This window comes from Centropristis striata, chromosome 5 (assembly GCF_030273125.1).
Source record: "Centropristis striata isolate RG_2023a ecotype Rhode Island chromosome 5, C.striata_1.0, whole genome shotgun sequence".
Classification (NCBI taxonomy): domain Eukaryota; kingdom Metazoa; phylum Chordata; class Actinopteri; order Perciformes; family Serranidae; genus Centropristis; species Centropristis striata.
Window position 1 is genome coordinate 15230355 of NC_081521.1, and position 21892 is coordinate 15252246.

Below are 21892 nucleotides of genomic sequence, written 5' to 3' on the forward strand. Positions count from 1 at the left end.
AATCAAGATTTTCATTTGTGTCAAAATAAAACCAACAGTTAAAAATAAATGATCTAAAAAATATTAATATTAATAATAATTTTCTCAATTTAAAAACAGTGCCATATATAATACATAACACACGCAAAAATGGAAATAAAAATCCTTAAAATAAATAATGAATTAAAAAAAATAAAAATAAACGATGACGTCACCGGAGGGCGCCGACCGACGCCCTGTGTGACGTTATCGGTGTGCGCGGCCGGTCGGTTGGCGCTCAGAGAGACAAACTGCGGTGAGACACCATGAATGATTTATCTGTTTTATCTCTAATTTAATGTTTTAATGTTGATAATGTAAATGTTTACGGTGTTTACATGGTGACGGTCGGCTGGTGGTTCCGCTTCCGGTTCAATTAACGTCCGTTCTGATCCGGTAAAACAACAAACAAACAAACAATCAATCAGCTGATCTGAAGACAAACGGATAGGCCTATTATTTTATTATTTTTTTCACAAACAAACAGACAAACAGCTGAATGTTTATAACCAAGAAATAATTTGAATATTTAATGTTTGTAGTTTATTATGAATATAAATGTTTCAACACAAACTGGAAATATTATACATTCTCCTGATACGACAACAATGATAATAATAATAACTAGAAAATTTCCTCTGGGGAAATTCTGAAAGGGGCTACTGCCGGTGTGTACACTATGATGAGATTCTTCAGAGATTTCAAACAATTAATACTATTCATGTTATGATACTATATAATATACAAGGAGCACACCTACAACAAGCATTCATCTCAAGTATTTATTTATACAGCAACCTATGCCCTTTAACCTCAAAATGTGTATGTGTGTGAAACCGGGAAGTAGACGTTTTAAAATCTCCAATTATTGTTGAGAAAAGTAATAGCACACCGATCCCTATCAAACTGCACATTTTGATATATAATTTGTCCTGCAACTCTTAACTGGACGAAGTTGTGTCCGGAAGAAGAAAAATCCACAGTATAACAATAGTGCTCGGTGCGATTGCCCTGTGGCCCTAATAATAAGAGCCGACAGATATGACCTGTCTGTATCTGTTATTAAACTTTTTAACACAATGAAGCTGAACATTTATATTCCTAGAAAACATTTTTTAAGCATCTGCAATTGAAACATTTTATTCTATTCTAAGTGAAATATATATGAAAGATCAATCAGTCAATCAATCAATCAATCAATCAATCAGTCAATATCCTTAATTAACCAGGTAAATGGACAGCACTTATATAGCGCTTTTATCTAAAGCACTTTACACTACAGACTGCGCTCATTCACCCGTTCACAAACACATTCATACTGGTGGCCGAGGCTATCCTACAATGGTGCCACCTGCCACCATTGGGAGTTCATTCACACACCGATGAACACAACATCAGGAGCCATTTGGGGTTCAATATCTTACCCAAGGTGCCATGGTCAGGGAACCACCGACCTTCCGATCAATTGACGGCCACTCTACCAACTGAGCCACAGCCGGCCCAAGTAAAAACTCATTGAGATTAAAAACCTCTTTCCAAGAGTAGCCTGGCCAGGACGGCAGCAAAAAAGCAAAATGGTTAACACATAAGACACAAATAAAATACAGTCACACTAAAAGAAAACAAGTTGGATGACAGGATTACACAGAGCAATCACTAGATCCAATTGAGCTTATTTCTCTGTCTTTTAAAATTGACTTGAATTCCCCCAGAGTTTCAAGATGTGTCAGTTTGAAGTCCTTCTGCACATCGTTCCAGGTAGATGGGGCAGAACATTTAAAAGCCTTTTTGTCCAGTTCAGTTCTGACTCTCGGGACCTGCATCCGTATGAAGTCCTGAGAAGGCAGGCCATAGTGGCAGAGGCTTCCACTTGTGTAAACACAAGTATGTAGGCAGAAGTCCAAGAATAGATTTATGAATAAATGTCAGCGAGTGAGAGAGTCTACGGACATACAGAGATGGACAATGTGCAACAGCATATAAGGAACAGTGATGTACACGATAGCTGCAACCAGTAATAAAACACAAAGCACAGTGATATACAGGATCCAGTTTCTTTAAAAATTCATCAGGTGCATTCATCAAAAGCAGGTCTCCATAGTCCAACAAGGGTGAAAAAGTTGTGGTAATCAGATGTTTTCTTACTTGCAATGAAAAACGTGATTTATTTCTAAAAAAGAAGCCCAATTTAAATTTCAGTTTAGAAACAAGTTTATCAATGTGCAATTTAAAGGACAGGTTGTCATCAATTAGAATGCCGAGGTATTTGTAAGATGTAACCAGATCAATTTTAACCCCTTGAACATTTGACAATCTAGGAAGGTGAGATGGAGTCTGCTTGCCATTTGAAAATAGCATGGTCTTTGATTTTTCTGCATTCAGCACTAGCTTGAGCTGAGTCAAACAGAACTGAACAGTGTCAAAGGCTGAATGCAACAATAATAAAAGTATTGTTGAAAAAACCCCAGAACAATCGACTGAACGTGATGTTTATTTAGCTTTTTATTTTATTTTATTTTATTTCTGTTTAGTCTTTATTTTCTCTGTTATCATTTATAGAACAATGGAACTCATGTTTATATAACTTTAACAATGTTAAATATTAGTTGTGGGAAAAATCGATACAGTGTATTAAATTGATTCATGGAGCCAAGTATTTGACTCTCAAGGTTTGACTCTCATTGTGGACAAATAAAAGGACTAAAGTGAGATGAACACACTGAGAATTTTCTCTCATTGGACAAAACAATTCTTGATTGAATTTAATTTTGTGACACAAAATGCAGCTAAACAGTAAAATCTCAATATATTGTATCAATACTCACCATTTCACACAATGATTAAAATCACAATAATATCATATAGTGACTCAAGTAGGATTCACACCTCTATAAATATGATTTAATAAAGTTTATGAGAGCAGATCTCTGGACGTTTACAGACCAGGGAAACATTTTTCCAGCTCAAAAAAAATTGAAATCAGCCTCCATGTTTATGGATGAATCTTCACTCTGATATCAGTTTATTGACTGTGAGCTTGTTTCCCTCTCATCAGTTTGTTCTCTGACATAACAAACTAACAGACATTAATAACTGCAGATTGATCAGATCTCTTGCAGAGGAAATGCTGTTTAATTCCTTTAATCCATAAAGTCTCATGATGTTCATCAGTTTAACAGCATGTTGATTATTCTCTGATTCTGAGTGGACACTGAAATCAGTTAAAGTGATTAAATCAGTGTGGATGGAACAGCTGACTCACTCTGTTTCAGTTAGATGAACCTTTAAACACGTCTTCATTAGTTATTGAACATGTTTATGATGTTTGAGCAGATCAACCGTCCATCAGCTGATCCAGATCACTTCAGACCTGACAGACCGCCTGACAAACTAAAACTTGTGATGTTCTCACATGTTCTTAATGAGCTGTAGGTTCACTGCAGGAACAATTATAAACACTGTCTGCGTCACACAGCTGCAGATTTTAATTATTGAGTGTGTTTGTCATAGCCACTATCTACTCTCCACGGGGCTTCTTCCTACTATTCTACCGATTCTTCCGTGTTTTTTTCGGTCCACTACTCCTCCCAGAGTTTTGGTTGTACATACACTAAAAAGGTATCAAATCGACCGGCTTGGCCATGACAAATGTGCTATGACTTTTCTAACACTTTTGGCAAATGGTTTTCAAATTATTCGGCAAAAACATGGCAAAAAACCCCCCCAATGTTACCCTATGAGTGGATGACATCATCGCTAGAGTGCAGAGGGAGAAAAAAAATTGTCAAAAAAAAAATTTGGAAACTGCCCTCGAGGCTGCAGATACCACTCTACAGAAATAATTTAAACATAGAAACGTGGGAAAATTGGGCGTTGGACGCACAGATGATCCACCAACACCACCCACAGCCTCATAGACCGCCATGGTAAAAAGAAGGGAACATTTCTGGAGGGAAGCAGAGGTACCAGTTCCTTCTGTTCGCTCTAGAAAAACAATGTGGGGACGTTCAGGAAGAACTCAGGATGCTGAAAGTGAAGTCGGTTCACTGATAGGAGCTATGGTTTTGACAAAAATGCTTTCCACCTGATAGTCACAGGCCAGAGTCAAGTTATCAATTAAACAGAGCTGATGATGTTTGTGTCTGAAAACAGAGATGCAGCAGCAGTCAGGACCAGATCCTCCAGGACTGAAGTCTGTCAGGAGGTCCCCCAGACTGTCCCCTCAGGTCAGACACACACACACACACACACACACACACACACACAGGAGGAAAGTTAACCATGAACCTTCAGTCTGTTTATTAACAGTCTGTCAATCATCAGTTCAGCTGGAGTTTGACCGACGTCTTCACTTCACGTTTCACTTGATCCGTCGAGTCGGACTGAAGATCACCGAGACACGTCCTCCTTGGAGGCGCAGAGTTTGCACAGACGTTCCTGTTTGTGTTTTCAGAGCAGCAGCAGTAAAGGGAAGGAGCAGAGGAGAGGAGCAGGAGGAGGAGGAGGAGGTCTGCAGGAGGTGAAGAGGAGAGGCAGGATGGAGAGGAGCAGAGAGGAAGAGGAGCTGAGCGGCAGACTGCAGACGCTGGTGAGAACGACTGGTTTTATAAAGTATAAAGACAGAGATGATCCTGGTTAACTATCACTAACCCATAACAGTCTGTCAGGTCCTGGTTCTGTAATTATTGAAGGACAATGCTTTATTAAAGCAGATTTGGCTCGTCTCCATGGTAACACTCTGATGATCCAAACTGACGTCAGTTCATGTTAAGTTTCTTCTTTGTGTTAAACATCTTTACAAAATCTAGTACTTTTACACTTAATACACTGATTTGTTGTTTATCACTTCTGATGTTTAGTTCGAATATCAACTGTTACAGCTGAACTAAGATTTACTTTTTTATGTCCTGATGGAACCGTTCATCACACGATGTGTTCAAGGACCGTCAGAAATAGGAAAATCCAACTATCTTGCTGGTGAGCTGTGGGCTCCAGAGGGTTAATAACTGTGTGTGTCTGTCTGTCTGTCTGTCTGTCTGTCTGTCTGTCTGTCTGTCTGTGTGTGTGTGTGTGTGTGTGTGTGTGTGTGTGTGTATAGGATCTCAGCAGGTGTGTCAGTGGAACTGGTCTGGTTTACTCTGAGATCTTCACTCATCATCAGAACCTCTGGGACTCCAGGTGACTCACAGCACACATAGAGTATATAATATAGAAACATAGAGGTAGAGTTATAGAAGAGAAATATAACTGCTGCTGTTGTTGTTGTTGTTGTTGTTCAGTCATCCAGAGAGTCCAGACAGAGTGACGTCCATCATGGAAGAGCTGAAGAGACAAGACCTGCTGTCTCACTGCACCAGAGTGGAGGTCTGTTTGCCTGCCTGCCTGCCTGCCTGTCTGTCTGTCTAAAATAATAAATGTGTTATAATCTGAATGTTTTTTTATTGTTTCAGCCCAGAGAAGCTGTAGAAGAAGAGCTGCTGCTGGTTCATACGTGAGTTTCCAAACCATCATCAATAACTGATCAGAGGTATTGTAAAGGTCAAACAGTGTGTTTGTTTTTGTGTGTGTGTAAACCAAGCCTATGCTATGGTAGGGGTGGAGGAACAGGTCTTCTCATCAACCGCGACTGGAAGTTCTCCCTCCATCCGCTGCCACAGTTTTCCCCACGGTTCTTTTAATGCCATTCCACTCAGTGCGTGCCACCAGAGCTTCTCTAATCAAAGGAAGTGGCAGAAATCTAAAGACCCTGATGACGTTTGCAACTACCAATCTCTTCTTGCTGCCTTCTCATCCTTGACCTCTGCTGAAAAAAAGTTATTTCTATCAGACCAAGATCCAATCCTCTTTCTCCAACCCAAAGAAGCTCTACTCCATCTTTATGAACCTCCTGGTGTGTCTCTCGACAACCAACTGTCCCTCACTGCAAACATCACCGCTGCCACCAGATCCTGCAGATTCTTGCTGCATAACATCAGGAGAATCCGCCCGTTTCTCACTCAGAAGGCAGCTCAGGTCCTGGTCCAGGCGTTGGTCATTTCACGCCTGAACTACTGCAGCTCATCCAGAATGCAGCTGCTCGGTTGGTTTTCAATCAACACCACTCCTCCCTCCGTCCACTAGTTACCAGTGGCTGATCGCTTCAAGACTCTAGCTCTGGCCTACTCCGCTGCTAATGGTTCAGGCCCAGCTTACATACAGGATCTGGTCAAACCCTACACTCCTGCCCGTCCTCTCCGCTCTGCATCAGCCAAACAGCTGGAGACTCCCACCCTGCGTGGGTCAACTCGCCTCGAAACCTCTTCCAGACTTTTCTCTGTCCTGGCTCCCAAATGGTGGAACAAGCGCCCCACCGACATCAGGACCTCAGACAGCCTGTACATCTTACATTTACATTTACATTTAGTCATTTAGCAGATGCTTTTATCCAAAGCGACTTACAGGAAGAGTAAAAGCAAACAATCAAGGTATACTGCAATAAGAGCTATTAGTGCATCAATAAGTGCTGGTGACAATTCTTTGAGGAGTAGAATTATCGTGTGGTCTAGGAGAGAAGATGCTCTCTGAAGAGATGGGTCTTCAGGAGTTTTTAAAGGTAGAGAGGGATGCCCCTGCACTGGTAGGAACTGGTAGTGTGTTCCACCAGCGGGGAACAAGAAGTGCAAAGAGTCTGGATTGCCTTGGACCAACGGGGGGTAGAGCCAGGCGCCGTTGATTGGAAGAGCGCAACGGTCGTGAGGTAGCATATGTCTGAATCAGGGCGTTCAGGTAGGTAGGAGCAGTACCGGAGACAACTTTGTAGGCCAGCATTAGAGATTTGAATTTGATGCTGCAACAGGTAGCCAGTGGAGCTCAATGAGCAGCGGTGTGACATGTGACCTTTTTGGCTGGTCACATGTCACACCGCTGTTCATTGAGCTCCACTGGCTACCTGTTGCAGCCCGCATCAAATTCAAATCTCTAATGCTGGCCTACTAAGTTGTCTCCGGTACTGCTCCTACCTACCTATCTTCCACTGCAGGCTGGAGACCTTCCTCTTCAACAATACCTTGGTTAAGTCATGGTCCCCTAATTTAAAACAACAAATAAAAAACCCTCTTCTCCTTCAGAATATATCACTCCTGTAGTGATTACAGTTGGTTCCTAAAGTTCTGTTCTTACTTGGTGTGGCGTGGTTTGAGCCACCGTGAGTTTCTCCTCAGCAGGTATGACACGGAGTACAATAACAGTTCAGATTCCTTTTATTAAATACACACACTACCACAATATAACAGAGCCGTTCACAGGCTTCTTGCTGCCGTGCTCCGTCAGCTCCACACCGCTCTGGAGTGTGTGTGTTCCAGTCATCTCCCCTCCCAGGTCCAGCACGCTACTGTGTTTTAAAAGGGAGAGAGTGATTAGCTAATGCCATGCAGTTGTGTCAATCACTCTCACCTGGCGCTGCTCTCCTGAGCCCTCTCCACACCTCTCTCCTGCAGCTGATGCACCACGCCCCCTCCACATACCTCCACCGCCCGACTTAGGCCGGGGAGCCGTCCGGCCTAACCTACTCCCCCCCCCCCCCCTCCCCATGGGAGCGGGAAAGGAAGTCGGCCACAGCCATCTGCGCCCCCGGCCTATGGATCACCTTGAACTTAAACGGTTGTAGTGCCAGATACCAACGGGTGATCCGGGCGTTGGCATCCTTCATGCGGTGGAGCCACTGGAGGGGAGCATGGTCCGAGCAGAGGGTGAATGGGCGCCCCAGCAGGTAGTACCGCAGAGCATCGACCGCCCACCGGATGGCCAGGCACTCCCTCTCCACCGTGCTGTACCTGGCCTCCCTTTCGGACAGCTTCCGGCTGATGTAGAGCACCGGGCGGTCGACGCCTTGCACCTGCTGAGACAGAACGGCCCCCAGCCCTCTGCCCGACGCATCAGTCTGCAGGACAAAAGGGAGAGAGAAGTTAGGTGTGTGGAGAAGAGGCTCCCCACAGAGGGTCTGTTTAACCCTCTCAAGCGACACCTGGCACCGCTCCGTCCACTGGACCGGATCTGAGGCACCCTTTCGGGTGAGGTCAGTCAAGGGGCTGGTCAGCTCCGCGAAATTGGGGATAAACCGCCGGTAATAGCCTGCCAGCCCCAAGAACCGCCGCACCTCTTTTTTGCTCTTGGGCCTTGGGCAGGCTGCAATAGCAGCTGTCTTATCTACCTGTGGACGCACCTGCCCGCCGCCCAAGTGGTACCCCAGATACCGTACCTCCCTCCGTCCAACTGCACACTTCTTCGGGTTGGCCGTGAGCCCCGCCTGCCTCAGTGAACCCAGCACCGCAGCCACCTGCCGCACATGCTCCGCCCAAGTGGTGCTATGAATGATTACATCATCCAGGTAGGCGGCAGCATATGCAACATGTGGCCGCAGCACGCGGTCCATGAGGCGTTGAAATGTGGCTGGGGCCCCGAACAACCCGAATGGAAGTGTAACAAATTGGTACAAACCGTACGGAGTGGAGAAGGCCGTTTTCTCCCTGGACTCTGGAGATAGGGGAATCTGCCAGTAGCCCTTGGTCAAATCCAGTGTCGTGAAAAAACGAGCAGTGCCCAGGCGATCCAGGAGCTCGTCGACCCGAGGCATTGGATAGGCGTCAAACCGTGAAACATCATTCACCCTGCGATAGTCCACACAGAACCGGATGGACCCATCCTTCTTGCTCACAAGAACGATGGGGCTACACCAGGCACTGTTGGACTCTTCTATTACCCCCATCTCCAGCATCGCTTTCAATTCTGCCTGAACCACTTTTCTTTTGTGTTCAGGTAACCGATAGGGCCGTGAACGCACCGTCACGCCCGGGTGAGTCTCAACGTTGTGTTGAATAAGACTTGTGCGTCCTGGCAGGGGGGAGAACACGTCAGCGTAACTCTGTTGCAACCTGGCAATATCTGTTCTCTGAGACGGTGAGAGATGGTTTTCACAAAGGAGCGAGGCAGGATTGGCCGATTTTGGAACCTCAGGCCCCAACTCATCTCTCTCTGCAATTGCCGTCACCAGGGAAACAGACTCAGCCTCTCTCCATGCTTTTAGGAGGTTGAGGTGATAAATCTGCGTAGCCCCTCCCCTGTCAGATCGCACAAGCTCATAATCGACATCACCCACTCGTCGTGTGACCACAAAGGGTCCTTGCCACTTGGCGAGTAATTTGGAGGTGGAAGATGGGAGTAATACAAGCACTTTATCTCCCGGTGAAAATTGTCTTAGCTTAGATCCTCTGTTGTACAGCCGCTGCTGACGTTCCTGGGCCCGGAGCAAATTCTCCCGTGATAACCGCCCCAGTGTGTGGAGTTTTGCTCTCAGGTCCAGGACGTATTGCACTTCATTTTTACTGGGGCTTGGACCTTCCTCCCAGCTTTCTTTAACCAGGTCCAAAACCCCGCGTGGTTTCCTGCCAAACAGCAGTTCAAAGGGAGAAAATCCCGTGGAGGCCTGGGGTACCTCGCGCACTGCAAACAGCAGAGGATCTAGCCACTTATCCCAATTAGGACTATCATCGTGCACAAACTTACGGATCATGGACTTCAAAGTCTTATTCAGGCGCTCAACGAGGCCGTCAGTTTGCGGGTGGTAAACACTGGTTCGAATAGACTTGATGCCCAATAATCCGTACAGTTCTCTCAGTGTTCGTGACATAAACTGGGTGCCTTGGTCAGTCAGGATCTCTTTCGGGATCCCGACTCGGGAGATAACTTGAAACAGTGCCTGCGCCACACTCTTTGCAGAGATGGTGCGCAGCGGCACTGCCTCTGGATATCGCGTTGCGTAATCCACAAGAACTAACACAAAGCGATATCCCCGTGCGCTCCGGTGAAATGGCCCGATGAGATCCATCCCAATACGTTCAAACGGGATCTCAATCAGTGGTAATGAGCGCAAGGGCGCTCTCGGGACGGCCGGTTGGTTAACCAACTGGCATTCAGGGCAAGACGCGCACCAGCGGCGCACGTCTGCCCGAATGCCTGGCCAATAGAATCGGGCCATTACACGGTTCAGTGTCTTTTCATACCCCATATGCCCAGCCATCGGGTTAAAATGAGCCGCCTGGAAAACCATTTCCCGGCGGCTTTTTGGTACCAACAACTGAGTAATTATGTCATTTGTCTGAGTGTCACGACTCACTCTGTATAATCTGTCCCTGCGCAGTGAGAAGTGGGGATACGTTAACGCTGCATCAGGGCGCACCATGTGACCATCAATTTTTATCACTTGGTCGAAGGCAAAGCGTAGAGTATCATCACGAGACTGCTCGAGTGGAAAATCTTCCATGGAGGCAAAAACGGGCACCTGCGGAGCCTCCGGTGGAGGCACCGCCGGCTCCCCCTCCCCGTCTGCAGTGTCGGACAACCTCGCGTCACCACTGAGCACAGCGCACATATCCCATGTCCCTGTCGGTCGTGAACGCACCCCCACACACTGTCCCACTAATCTGTCAAACCCCGGCCAATCAGTACCCAGAATCAGGGGGTGCGTCAGGCGGGAGCTAACCGCAGCCTTCACACTATGCTTTTTTCCCTTAAACCGAATTTCCACTGGTACTACAGGGTATCTGTGGATGTCCCCATGCACACACCTAATATCCACCCAGCCCGCCTCCATCAATGCCCCGGGTCGAATCAGATTCTGGTGAACTATAGACTGCGTGCAGCCAGAGTCCACCATTGCCCGATGTGTACCACCCTGGATCCTTACCGGAACGCTGTACGTCCCTCCTAGACCGGGGGAGGGTGCTGGAGGTCCGACAACCCGGACCACTTGACCGACCTCCATGAGTGGACACTCTCGGCGGAAGTGTCCGGGTTGTCCACACCTCCAGCATTCCTGCCCTGCCGCCTGAGGAACCCTCTGTGGGTCGAGAGCAGCGCCCGTAGCGGCTGGAGCCTGGGAAGGATAGAAAAGAGAGGGAGGATTAGTGCGCGGGCGAGGAGAGGGTCTAGCGGCCGTGGAGGGCTGGGGACCCGGCACCGGTCTCCTGCGGGGCGCCGGTATGGGACGGACGGGAGAGGCTGGCCGACCCTCATGTGCCCGGCCCCAGGAGAGAACAGCCAAGTGGTCCTCCGCCAGAGTTATGGCAGCCGCCAGATCCGCAGGGCGGTGGCAGCGCACCCAGTCCGAGGTGGCCGTTGGGAGCCCCTCCACAAACTGCTCCAAAACTACGGCTTCCAGCAGCCGCGCCTCGCCCGCAGAGCTCCCCGGCTGAAGCCACCTGGTCGCCGCATCCTTCAGCTGCTGTGCGTAGACGAATGGTCGATCCGGGACTCCAGGACTGCCCGCTTGATGTCCCCGAACCGGCACCGGGAGGGTCCGGGTAGGGCGAGGGCCGCCGTCTGCGCCTCTCCCGACAGCAGGGGAAGCAGGCGCACAGCCCACTCCTCCTCCGGCCAGTTGCACGCCGTCGCCGTCGCCTCAAACATCTCCAGGTACGTCTGGGGGTCATCGTGGGCCGCCATCCTCTGGAGCGTGACACCAGCGAGCGAGGGGGCTGACGACGCCCCCCCAACACGATTAACCATCACCTCCAGCAGCTCTGCTTGTTTCTCCGCCTGGAACTGGAGAGCGGCCAGTTGTTGTCTGTTGAGCGCTGCCTGGTCCCGGCTCATAGCTGCCACCTCCGCCAGCATCTGCGCCAGCGTGGTCACTGGCGATTGTGGCTCCGACATCTCTGCTGAGTCCCTGTTCAGGCGCCAATGTGGCGTGGTTTGAGCCACCGTGAGTTTCTCCTCAGCAGGTATGACACGGAGTACAATAACAGTTCAGATTCCTTTTATTAAATACACACACTACCACAATATAACAGAGCCGTTCACAGGCTTCTTGCTGCCGTGCTCCGTCAGCTCCACACCGCTCTGGAGTGTGTGTGTTCCAGTCATCTCCCCTCCCAGGTCCAGCACGCTACTGTGTTTTAAAAGGGAGAGAGTGATTAGCTAATGCCATGCAGTTGTGTCAATCACTCTCACCTGGCGCTGCTCTCCTGAGCCCTCTCCACACCTCTCTCCTGCAGCTGATGCACCACGCCCCCTCCACACTTGGTTACTGTGGTCTGAGGCTAGAACCACCAGGTTGATGCTTTAGACAAAAGCTTCAGCTAAATGACATGTAATGTAATGTAATGTGTGTGTGTGTGTGTGTGTGTGTGTGTGTGTGTGTGTTTGTAGGAAACAGTACGTGGATCTGATGAGGTCGACTCAGACGATGACCCAAAGTGAACTTCACTCTCTGTCAGAAACATATGACTCAGTTTACTTTCATCCTGTAAGAACACGCACACGCACGCACACACACACACACACACACACACACACACACACACAGACAAATTCACAGGAATCATTTTTAGTTTTTGATCTTACTACTTTTACTCACTAACTGTGTGTGTGTGTGTGTGTGTGTGTGTGTGTGTGTGTGTGTGCGCACGCCAGGAGTCCTTCCAGGTGTGTGTGTGTGCGGTGGGTTCTGTGCTACAGCTGGTGGACCAGGTGATGACCTCTGACCTCAGGAATGGATTCGCTGTCATCAGGTAACAGCAGCAGCCTGTCATGGTGCGTTCAGGTGCTGCTCGGTAATAACAGTCAGCTGAGCTCTGATCTGCTGTTTGACATGTCGGAATGAGTGTAAAAGGATAAATATTCAGTTTTAATTTTTCACTGTATAATTTGTCAGGTCGTGTCGTATTGACCCCGTCAGAATAAAGTCAGACGGCTTCAGTAAATTTTAACAGCTGCAGCTTCACTTCCTGTTCTAATTCTTTCACATTAAAAGCTGTTCAAAAGTCATTCACACTGAGACTTTTATTGGTTTGTCACTAAAACTGCTGTCTGTCGCTCTCTCTCCCTGCCTGTCTGTCTCTCTCCCTGTCTGTCTCCCTCCCTGTTTCTCTCCCTGCCGTTCTCCATGCCTGTCTGTCTCTCTCACTGTCTTTCTCCCTACCTGTCTCTCTCCCTGCCGTTCTCCATGCCTGTCTGTCTCTCAGGCCTCCAGGTCATCATGCTCAATCTAACGTGTCGAACGGTTTCTGTGTTTTCAACAACGTGGCGATCGCAGCTCGCTACGCTCAGAGACAATACGCCGCCCGCAGGTAGGACACCTGACGCTCTTATTCTGAAAGGGTCACACCAGAAGTGTTGTTGTCTTTAATGTAATGTGTGTGTGTGTCTGTGTGTGTGTGTGTGTGTGTGTTAGGGTGCTGATCGTGGACTGGGACGTTCATCACGGTCAGGGCACCCAGTACCTGTTCCAGGACGACCCCAGGTGAGCTCCTGATCCTGATCCAGACTCCACAGATCTGTTACACACACCAGGTTAACTGTGTGTGTGTGTGTGTGTGTGTGTGTGTGTGTCTGTGTGTGTTTCAGTGTGCTGGTCTTCAGTGTGCACAGGTATGAGCAGGGCTCGTTCTGGCCTCACCTGTCGGAGTCTGACAGTCAGTTTATCGGCAGCGGACGAGCTGAAGGTCGAAACATCAACCTGCCCTGGAACAAGGTCTGTTTGTTTGTTTACATTGTTTACTCTGTGGGCCCACCACCCGCAGAGTGAGGCATAAGGGTCGGGTGTGATGTGAGCCGTGCTGGGGAAGGCGGGTACCTGGGCGTGCTGACCCCCAGCCTACTCTCTCCTTTTACGGAGTTGCCCAGGGTGAGAGGCGCCGGCCGCATGTTCTGGACACTCAGGTGAAGAGAGGAGCAGAGCTGTCAACTGATCACCACCTGGTGGTGAGTTGGATCAGGTGGTGGGGGAGGATGCTGGACAGACCTGGCAAACCCAAACGTGTAGTGAGGTTGAACTGGGAACGTCCAGTGGAGGCCCCTGTCTGCAGGATCTTCAACTCACACCTCAGGAAGAATTTCTCCAGCATCCTGGTTGAGGTTGGGGACATGAAGTCCGATGTGGCCATATTCAAAGCCTCAATTGTTGATGCAGCTGGTAGGAGCTGTGGCCTGAAGGTTGGCGGAGATTCGCCCTGAGAGGCTGAAGGCAGACCGGGGTGGTGGTTCCCATTTTTAAAAAGGGGGACCAGAGGGTGTGTTCCAAATACCGTGGAATCGCACTGCTCAGCCTCCCCGGGAAAGTCTACTCCAGGGTGCTGGAAAGGAGGCTCTGGCTGATTCTCAGATTCAGGAGGAACAATGCGGCTTCCGTCCTGGCCGTGGAGCAGCGGACCAGCTCTTTACTTCTGGAGGGGTCATGGCAGTTTGCCCATCCAGTCTACATCTGTTTTGACCGTGTCTCTCGGGGGGGTCTTGTGGGGGTTACTGTGGGAATATGGGTGTACCGGAAGTACCAAAGTGAAAACTGCGTCTGCATACTCGGCACAACGTCAAATACATTCCCAGTGAGTGTTGGCCTCCACCAGGGCTGTCCCTAGTCTCTGATTCTGTTCGTGGTCTTCGTGGACAGGATTTCAAGTCGCAGGCAGGGGGAGGAAGGGATCCGGTTTGGTGACCTTAGAATTGCATCTCTGCTTTTTGCGGATGATGTGTTTCTTTTCGCTTCATCAGACTGGGACCTCCAGCACTCATTGGTGCGGTTTGCAGCCGAGTGCGAAGCGGTCGGAATAAGAGTCAGCACCTCCAAGTCTGAGGACATGGTTCTCTGCCGGAAAACGGTGGACTGCCCCCTCTGGGTGGGGAGAGAGGTACTGCCTCAAGCGAAGGAGTTCAAGTTTCTTGGGGTCTTGTTCAGCAGTGAGGGTAGAACGGAGCGTGAGATGACGGTTTGGTGCAGCGTCAACAGTGATTCAGGTGTTGTACCAGACCGTTGTGGTGAAGAAGGAGCTGAGCCGGAAGGCAAAGCTTTCGATTTACCAGTCCGTCTATGTTCCTGACCTTCACCTATGGCCACAAGCTTTGGGTAGTGACTTAAAGAACGAGATTGCGGATACAAGCGGCTGAAATGAGTTTCCTTATCATGATCAGAACTTTCGGTTATTTAAAGTGACCAAACGAAGGTTGAAATGTTTATATTTCTGTCAGAATCTCTTTATTCTTTATGTGTCATTAAACTGTCAGTGATTATATCATGATGTGATGTCATCGATCCTCAGACCGGGATGACAGACGCTGATTACATCACAGCCTTCCAACAGCTGCTGCTGCCTGTAGCCTACGAGGTGACTAACACACACACACACACACACACACACACACACACACACACACACACACACACATGTGACTAACCAGATTAATCCAGGTTTTTAGTATATCTTTTTATTGCTACATGGCAAACAAGGTACCAGCAGGTGCAGTAGATTCTCAGAAAACCAACAAGACCCAGCATTCATGATATGCACGCTCTTAAGGCTGTGCAATTGGGCAATTAGTTGAAAGGGGTGTGTTAAAAAAAATAGCAGTGTCTGCCGTTGACTTTACAAACTCAAAACTATTTTGTACAAACTTTTTTTTCCTAGGATTTAGCAATCCTGTGATCACTAAACTAATATTTAGTTGTATGACCACAGTTTTTAATAACTGCTTCACATCTGTGTGGCATGGAGTCAACCAACTTGTGGCGCCTTTCATCTGTTATTCCACTCCAAGATTCATTAACAACATTCCACAATTAATTTACATTTCTTGGTTTTGCTTCAGAAACAGCATTTTTGATGTCACCCCACAAGTTCTCAATTGGATTAAGGTCTGGGGATTGGGCTGGCCACTCCATAACATCCATGTTGTTGGTTTGGAACCAAGATTTTGCTCATTTACTAGTGTGTTTGGGGTCATTGTCTTGTTGAAACACCCATTTCAAGGGCATGTCTTCTTCAGCATAAGGCAACATGACCTTTGACATATGCAAACTGATCCATGATCCCTGGTATGTGATAAATAGACCCAACACCATAGTAGGAGAAACATGCCCATATCATGATGCTGCACCACCATGCTTCACTGTCTTCACTGTGTCCTGTGGCTTGAATTCAGAGTTTGAGGCTCGTCTCACAAACTGCTGCGGCCCTTGGACCCAAAAAGAACAATTTTACTCTCATCAGTCCACAAAATGTTCCTCCATTTCTCTTTAGGCCAGTTGATGTGTTCTTCGGCAAATTGTAACCTCTTCTGCACATGCCTTTTTTTTTTAACACAGGGACTTTGGGGGGGATTTCTATAAATAGATTATCTTCAAACAGACGTCTTCTAACTGTCACAGCACTTACAGGTAACTCCAGACTGTCTTTGATCATCCTGGAGCTGATCATTGGCTGAGCCTTTGCCATTCTGCTTATTCTTCCATCCATTTTGATGGTTGTTTTCCGTTTTCTGCCTCTGTGTCTCTGGTTTTGCTCTCCATTTTAAAGCATTGGAGATCATTTTAGCTGAAAAGCCTATACTTGTTTGCACCTCTTTATAAGTTTTCCCCTCTCCAATCAACTTTTTAACCAAAGTACGCTGTTCTTCTGAACAATGTCTTGAACGACCCATTTTCCTCAGGCTTTCAAAGAGAAATGCATGTTCAACAAGTGCTGGCTTCATCCGTAAATAGAGGCCACCTGATTCACACCTGTTTTTTCACAAAATTGATGACCTCACTGATTGAATTCCACACTGCTATATTTTTGAACACACCCCTTTCAACTAATTGCTCAATTGCACAGCCTTAAGAGCTTGCATATCACGAATGCTGGGTCTTGTTGGTTTTCTGAGACTCTACTGCACCTACTGGTACCTTGTTTGCCATGTTGCAATAAAAAATATACTAAAAACCTGGATTAATCTGGTTAGTCACATTGGACTGCTATTATATTGAACACTACTGTACACACAGACACACACACACACACACACAGACACACACACACACACACACACACACATAGACACACAGGAAACATGTTTCTGTTGATGAACGTTATATTAATTGTGTGTGTTTGTGTAGTTCCAGCCTCAGCTGGTTCTCGTCTCTGCAGGGTTCGATGCTGCACTCGGAGATCCCAAGGTAAAAAAAACTCCTCAGACTTTGGATCAGAAACAGGAAGTTACATTTATTTATTGATTGTCTAATATCTGACTGTCTGTCTGTGTGTGTGTTTGTGTGCAGGGGGAGATGTGTGTGAGTCCTGAGTGTTTCCATGTTCTGACTCACATGTTGATGAGTTTGGCTGAAGGTCGACTCGTTCTAGCTCTCGAGGTAAAAACTGATTTATTATGTTCATTTTTTTTTATTGTATCCCTTGATTATTGTTTATTAATTAATTATTAAATAGTTTTCAGGTTGTGGCAGTAAAACAAGTTGATCTTCTTTATTTTTATTATTATTTTTATATTATTTATTTTACATGTTTATTTGTTATTAAAGTATTTTCATTCACTACGTGTTTAGTTTAAATATTAGTTATTATTTATTTATTTTTATCAAATGTATTTTTAGCCATTGTTTTTGTATTATTTATTTAAATGTGGGTATATATATTGTTTATATATGTTATTTATATGTTATTTAATTGTTTCTTTCCATTTTTTAAAAATGTAATATTGAATGATACTTAAAGACTTTTTTTTTATTTATAAGATCAACAACTAACTGATGTTTCCAAAGTCCAAATAATCATAATGATGATTTTATTTGTGTCCTGCAGGGAGGGTACAGCCTGCAGGCGACGGCTGAGGGAACCGCTGCTTGCGTCAGAGCTCTACTGGGAGGAGCCTGTCCTCCGCTGACTCCGCCCACCGCACCATCTGACAGGTAACACCTGATCACATTATCCACACCTGCATCATTACACCTGATGGTCTCTAACCACCTGTCTGTCTGTCTATCTGTCCCTCTCTCTCTCTCTCTCTCTCTCTCTCTCTCTCTCTCTCTTCTACCTGTCTGTCTGTCTCTCTCCTACCTGTCTGTCTGTCTGTCTGCCTGCCTGCCTGTCTGTCTCTCTCTCTGTCTGCCTGTCTGTCTCTCTTTCTGTGTTTTAGTGCCCTGCAGTCTGTCTCTCAGGCTGTCTCTGCTCTGTATCCTCACTGGGCGTCTCTGCAGACTCTGGGTGAGGCTTTTATTTTGAAGTATAAACACATTCTTACAGCATGGAATGACTCTTTACATATTTTCAAACTTCGTTCCTTTCCTGCTTCCTGTTTAGAGGGCATCCCATTGGCTGAGAGGCATGGCTTAACAGAGCCGACCAATAAGCAGAGCACAAAGCAGACAGGCCCTGCCCCCTCTGTTACCAGGACAACAGGTCTGGTGTATGATGAGCGGATGATGGAGCATCTGAACCTCTGGGACAGGTGAGTCTCTATATGATGTTTATATATATATATATATATATATATATACATATATATATCTGTCTGCAGACATCACCCCGAGCAGCCGCAGAGAATCTCTAAGATCTTCTCCAAACATCAGCAGCTGGGATTGGTCGACCGTTGCCAACGGATACCGGCTCGTCTAGCAACAGAGGAGGAGCTGCTCAGGTGTCACAGGTAAATCATGTTACATCACAGAGACGTGAGGTTTACTCTGTTTATTTACCTGTTGTTCTCCGCAGCGAGCAGCACGTCCAGCTGATGAAGATGACCGCAGACATGAAGCCCAGAGAGCTGAACCGCCTCAGCCTCGACTACAACTCCATCTACATCAACAACCAGAGCTACAGTGCCGCCCTGCTGGCCGCTGGAGGCTGCTGCAGCGCCGTAGAGAGCCTGCTGGACGGACAGGTAACATGATCACACAGGTAACGGGTTCAGGCTAGTAACCTCTGCCCGTCCTACCACTTGTCCACTGCATCCCATCCCTTCCCACCTGTTCCAGTCTATTGCTCCAGCCCTTCTTCCGTTCCTATATGTTCATTTTGGCCATGTATTTTCATCATTTCCAACTCATTAATATAGGCCATATATCAGCTTCACTCGTATTATTTATTACATTTACAACCACAAAGATCTGTGCAGTTCCAGTGAGCCTTCCTGCATGAGCACCTTGCACCATAGACACTTTACAGTTTCCCTGCAGTAATTACAGACTACTCCTTTCTCATATGGCTTTGCCTAGTGTTGGTGATTCCTGCCCACCTTAAAAATGACACCTTTCTAGTGGTCAGATTTTGGTAAACTTTAAGTATGTTATTAAGGACATCTAATACTACAAGAAACAGCTGAGAAACCTTTTGGTACAATTTTTTCACCTGACTATATATTGAATGTCGCTTTGGAGAAAAGCTTCAGCTAAATGACATGTAATGTAAAACTAATGTTCATACAGGTAACACAAAGTATTTCAGTTTACGATGAGTCACTTCCTGTTGCAGGTGAGTAACGCCGTGGCGATCGTGCGTCCTCCGGGTCATCACGCTGAGACAGATTCTCCGTGTGGTTTCTGTCTCTTCAACACGGCGGCACTCACTGCTCGTCATGCCCAGAAGATCTCCCACGATGCACCGCTGCGAGTCCTCATCCTGGACTGGGACGTTCACCACGGCAACGGCACACAGCATATGTTCGAGGACGACAACAGGTGAGTCACATGGTGGGGGCGTGGTCATGTGGTGGGAGTCATGTAATTGAGGGGTGGAGCCATGTGCCGTGCTGACGGACTTCCTGTCTCTGAAGCGTCCTGTACGTCTCCCTCCATCGCTATGACAACGGGTCGTTCTTCCCATCCTCGGAGGATGCCGCCCCCGATAGGGTGGGTGTGGCCAAGGGGGCAGGGTTTAACGTCAATGTGGCGTGGAGTGGCGGGCGGATGGGCGACTCGGACTACCTCGCTGCTTTTCACCACATCGTCATGCCGATTGCCACCGAGGTAACACACACACACACACACACACACACACACACACAGGAATACACATTCCGATTGGTCCTCCTGTCTGATTGGTCCTGCTCTCTGATTGGTCAGTTCAACCCCGGGCTGGTTCTGGTGTCGGCGGGCTTCGACGCGGCTCGTGGTGACCCTCTGGGAGGATACCAGGTGACCCCAGAGGGATACGCCCACCTCACACACATGCTGATGTCACTGGCCGGGGGGCATGTCCTGCTTATCCTGGAGGTACACACACACACACACACACACACACACACACACACACACACACACACACACACACACTTACACACACATTTTGTGAATTTGAGGATGCCTCTTTTATGAATAAAGGATACCTTGCACGAGGCGTCAAATATGTAAATAAAAAGGCATTATCATAAATGCTATCCCTCCCATAAGGATATCAAGGGTGGAACACTTGTGTGAGTCTCACGGTTCAAAAGTGTGATTTGATGGCTATTAGAATTATTAGTAATTAACCTTAATAATTACTAATTATAACAAATGATATGACTTGATTTACTCTTCGTCATATCTCTAGTTGGGGCACCACGCTGTAAAACTGAGAAAAGAGCCAGTTCACTTAAGTCCAGTCTCATAAAGTTATTAAACTATCAGTTTGGAACACTGAATAATAATTAACTTAATAATTATAACCAATGACCATATTTGTGTTTAGTAGTGGTTGAAGTAATTTGGAATTCTTTTCATTGAAGAGGTTGACATATCATTCACAGTGTACAACATTAAACAGACAGCATTCCAAAAAGGTATTTATCTATCTATAAAAGCAAGAAGCGTGTGTGTGTGTTGTGTGTGTCTAGGGCATATCTCGCTGACCGTTAGTTGGACTGACCTAAGATTTAGTATGTGGCTGTGAAGGGTTGGTGGTTCGATCCCTGACCGTCGCAGCCTACATGTCGAAGTATTCTTGAGCAATATACTGAACCCCAAATTGCTCCCGATGCTGCGTTCATCAGTGTGTGAATGAATTCCCAATGGTGGCAGGTGGCACCGTTTAGGGTAGCCTCTGCCACCAGTATGAATGTGTGTGTGAAAGGGTGAATGAGCGCAGTCTGTAGTGTAAAGCGATTTGAGTGGTCGCAAAGCGACTAGAAAAGCGCTATGTAAGTGCAGGTCCATTTACCATTTATGTTGCATCTCCCACTATACGAATACATACTTCCTACGGGCACTGCAAATAACAGCACACATCTATGGAGTGTAGAGCTACAAGTTACATTACGCCCAGTTACATTACTCACAGTCCAGTTGAAAAAGGGGGAGAAATCCTTTTTGATGGACGGCCTGGAAGGAAGTTTGGTTTCAGGTTGAGTTTCAATAATTTGCCGTCTTGAAAATTAAGTTTCTGGCTCGTCCTTGTTGTTGAGGTGAAGCTTTCTCTAGCAGTTGCAATAAACTTTGCATTCATGAATGCAACCTTTGGTCTGATCACAACACACACACACACACACACACACACACACACACATACAAACACACACATACTAACCCTCACATCGTCTCTCTCTCTCTCAGGGAGGTTACAACTTGTCGTCGATCTCTGACTCAATGGCGATGTGCACCAGCGTGTTGCTAGGAGACCCTCCCCCCTACTTGGTGATGCCCCTCCCCCCTCCTCACCATAGCGCCGTGGCAACCATCAATGAGGTCATCCGACACCACGCCCCCTACTGGAGGTCGCTGAGGCTCCACAGTCAGTCAACCAATTAATCTGCCTTTGTTTTATTTATTCATTTTATTCATTATTTTATTGTAAAACTTCCTGAACTGTTTTTCAGTCCCAGAGTCAGTCCGAGCCTCTCTGCCCTCACTGAAGCGTCGTGGGAAACGTAGTTCTAAAGGAAAAGGCAGGAAGTCGGAGCAGAGCGGCTCAGACAAACCGCCACTGCCCCCCACAGGACCGGAGGACGCCACGGTAACAGATCACCACGAAGGAGACAAAATAATGGAAAAAACATATCTAATTAGAAAGAAAATATATATTTTTTAAATGTGGAAAAAATGTCTAATTGAAAAGAAAATAATAAAAAAATATATAATGTGGAAAAAAATATCTAATTGAAT

The 21892-nt window shown here is 46.9% G+C and overlaps 1 protein-coding gene across 3 annotated transcripts in view; it reads left to right on the forward strand.

Annotated features, from left to right (window-relative positions):
• The first annotated feature begins 251 nt into the window (after positions 1-251).
• Positions 252-21892, forward strand: part of hdac6 (histone deacetylase 6) — a 25746-nt gene continuing 4105 nt past the window's right edge. For 2 of the 3 annotated variants that reach the window (XR_009394417.1, XM_059333571.1), the window contains exons 1-24: positions 252-274; positions 4171-4244; positions 4472-4606; positions 5117-5196; positions 5298-5382; positions 5469-5509; positions 12202-12298; positions 12466-12563; positions 13017-13121; positions 13226-13294; positions 13399-13525; positions 15087-15152; positions 16919-16978; positions 17081-17170; positions 17619-17725; positions 17953-18020; positions 18117-18264; positions 18334-18462; positions 18528-18696; positions 19287-19492; positions 19588-19780; positions 19877-20026; positions 21344-21521; positions 21607-21743. Coding sequence is in view for 2 of the 3 variants with exons in the window: in XM_059333571.1 (XP_059189554.1) it covers positions 4173-4244; positions 4472-4606; positions 5117-5196; positions 5298-5382; positions 5469-5509; positions 12202-12298; positions 12466-12563; positions 13017-13121; positions 13226-13294; positions 13399-13525; positions 15087-15152; positions 16919-16978; positions 17081-17170; positions 17619-17725; positions 17953-18020; positions 18117-18264; positions 18334-18462; positions 18528-18696; positions 19287-19492; positions 19588-19780; positions 19877-20026; positions 21344-21521; positions 21607-21743 (2610 nt within the window). In the remaining variant the exon portion in view is untranslated. Of the gene's footprint in view, positions 275-4170; positions 4245-4341; positions 4607-5116; positions 5197-5297; positions 5383-5468; positions 5510-12201; positions 12299-12465; positions 12564-13016; positions 13122-13225; positions 13295-13398; positions 13526-15086; positions 15153-16918; positions 16979-17080; positions 17171-17618; positions 17726-17952; positions 18021-18116; positions 18265-18333; positions 18463-18527; positions 18697-19286; positions 19493-19587; positions 19781-19876; positions 20027-21343; positions 21522-21606; positions 21744-21892 lie in introns of those variants that run through there. The other variant, XM_059333572.1, reaches the window with a different exon arrangement.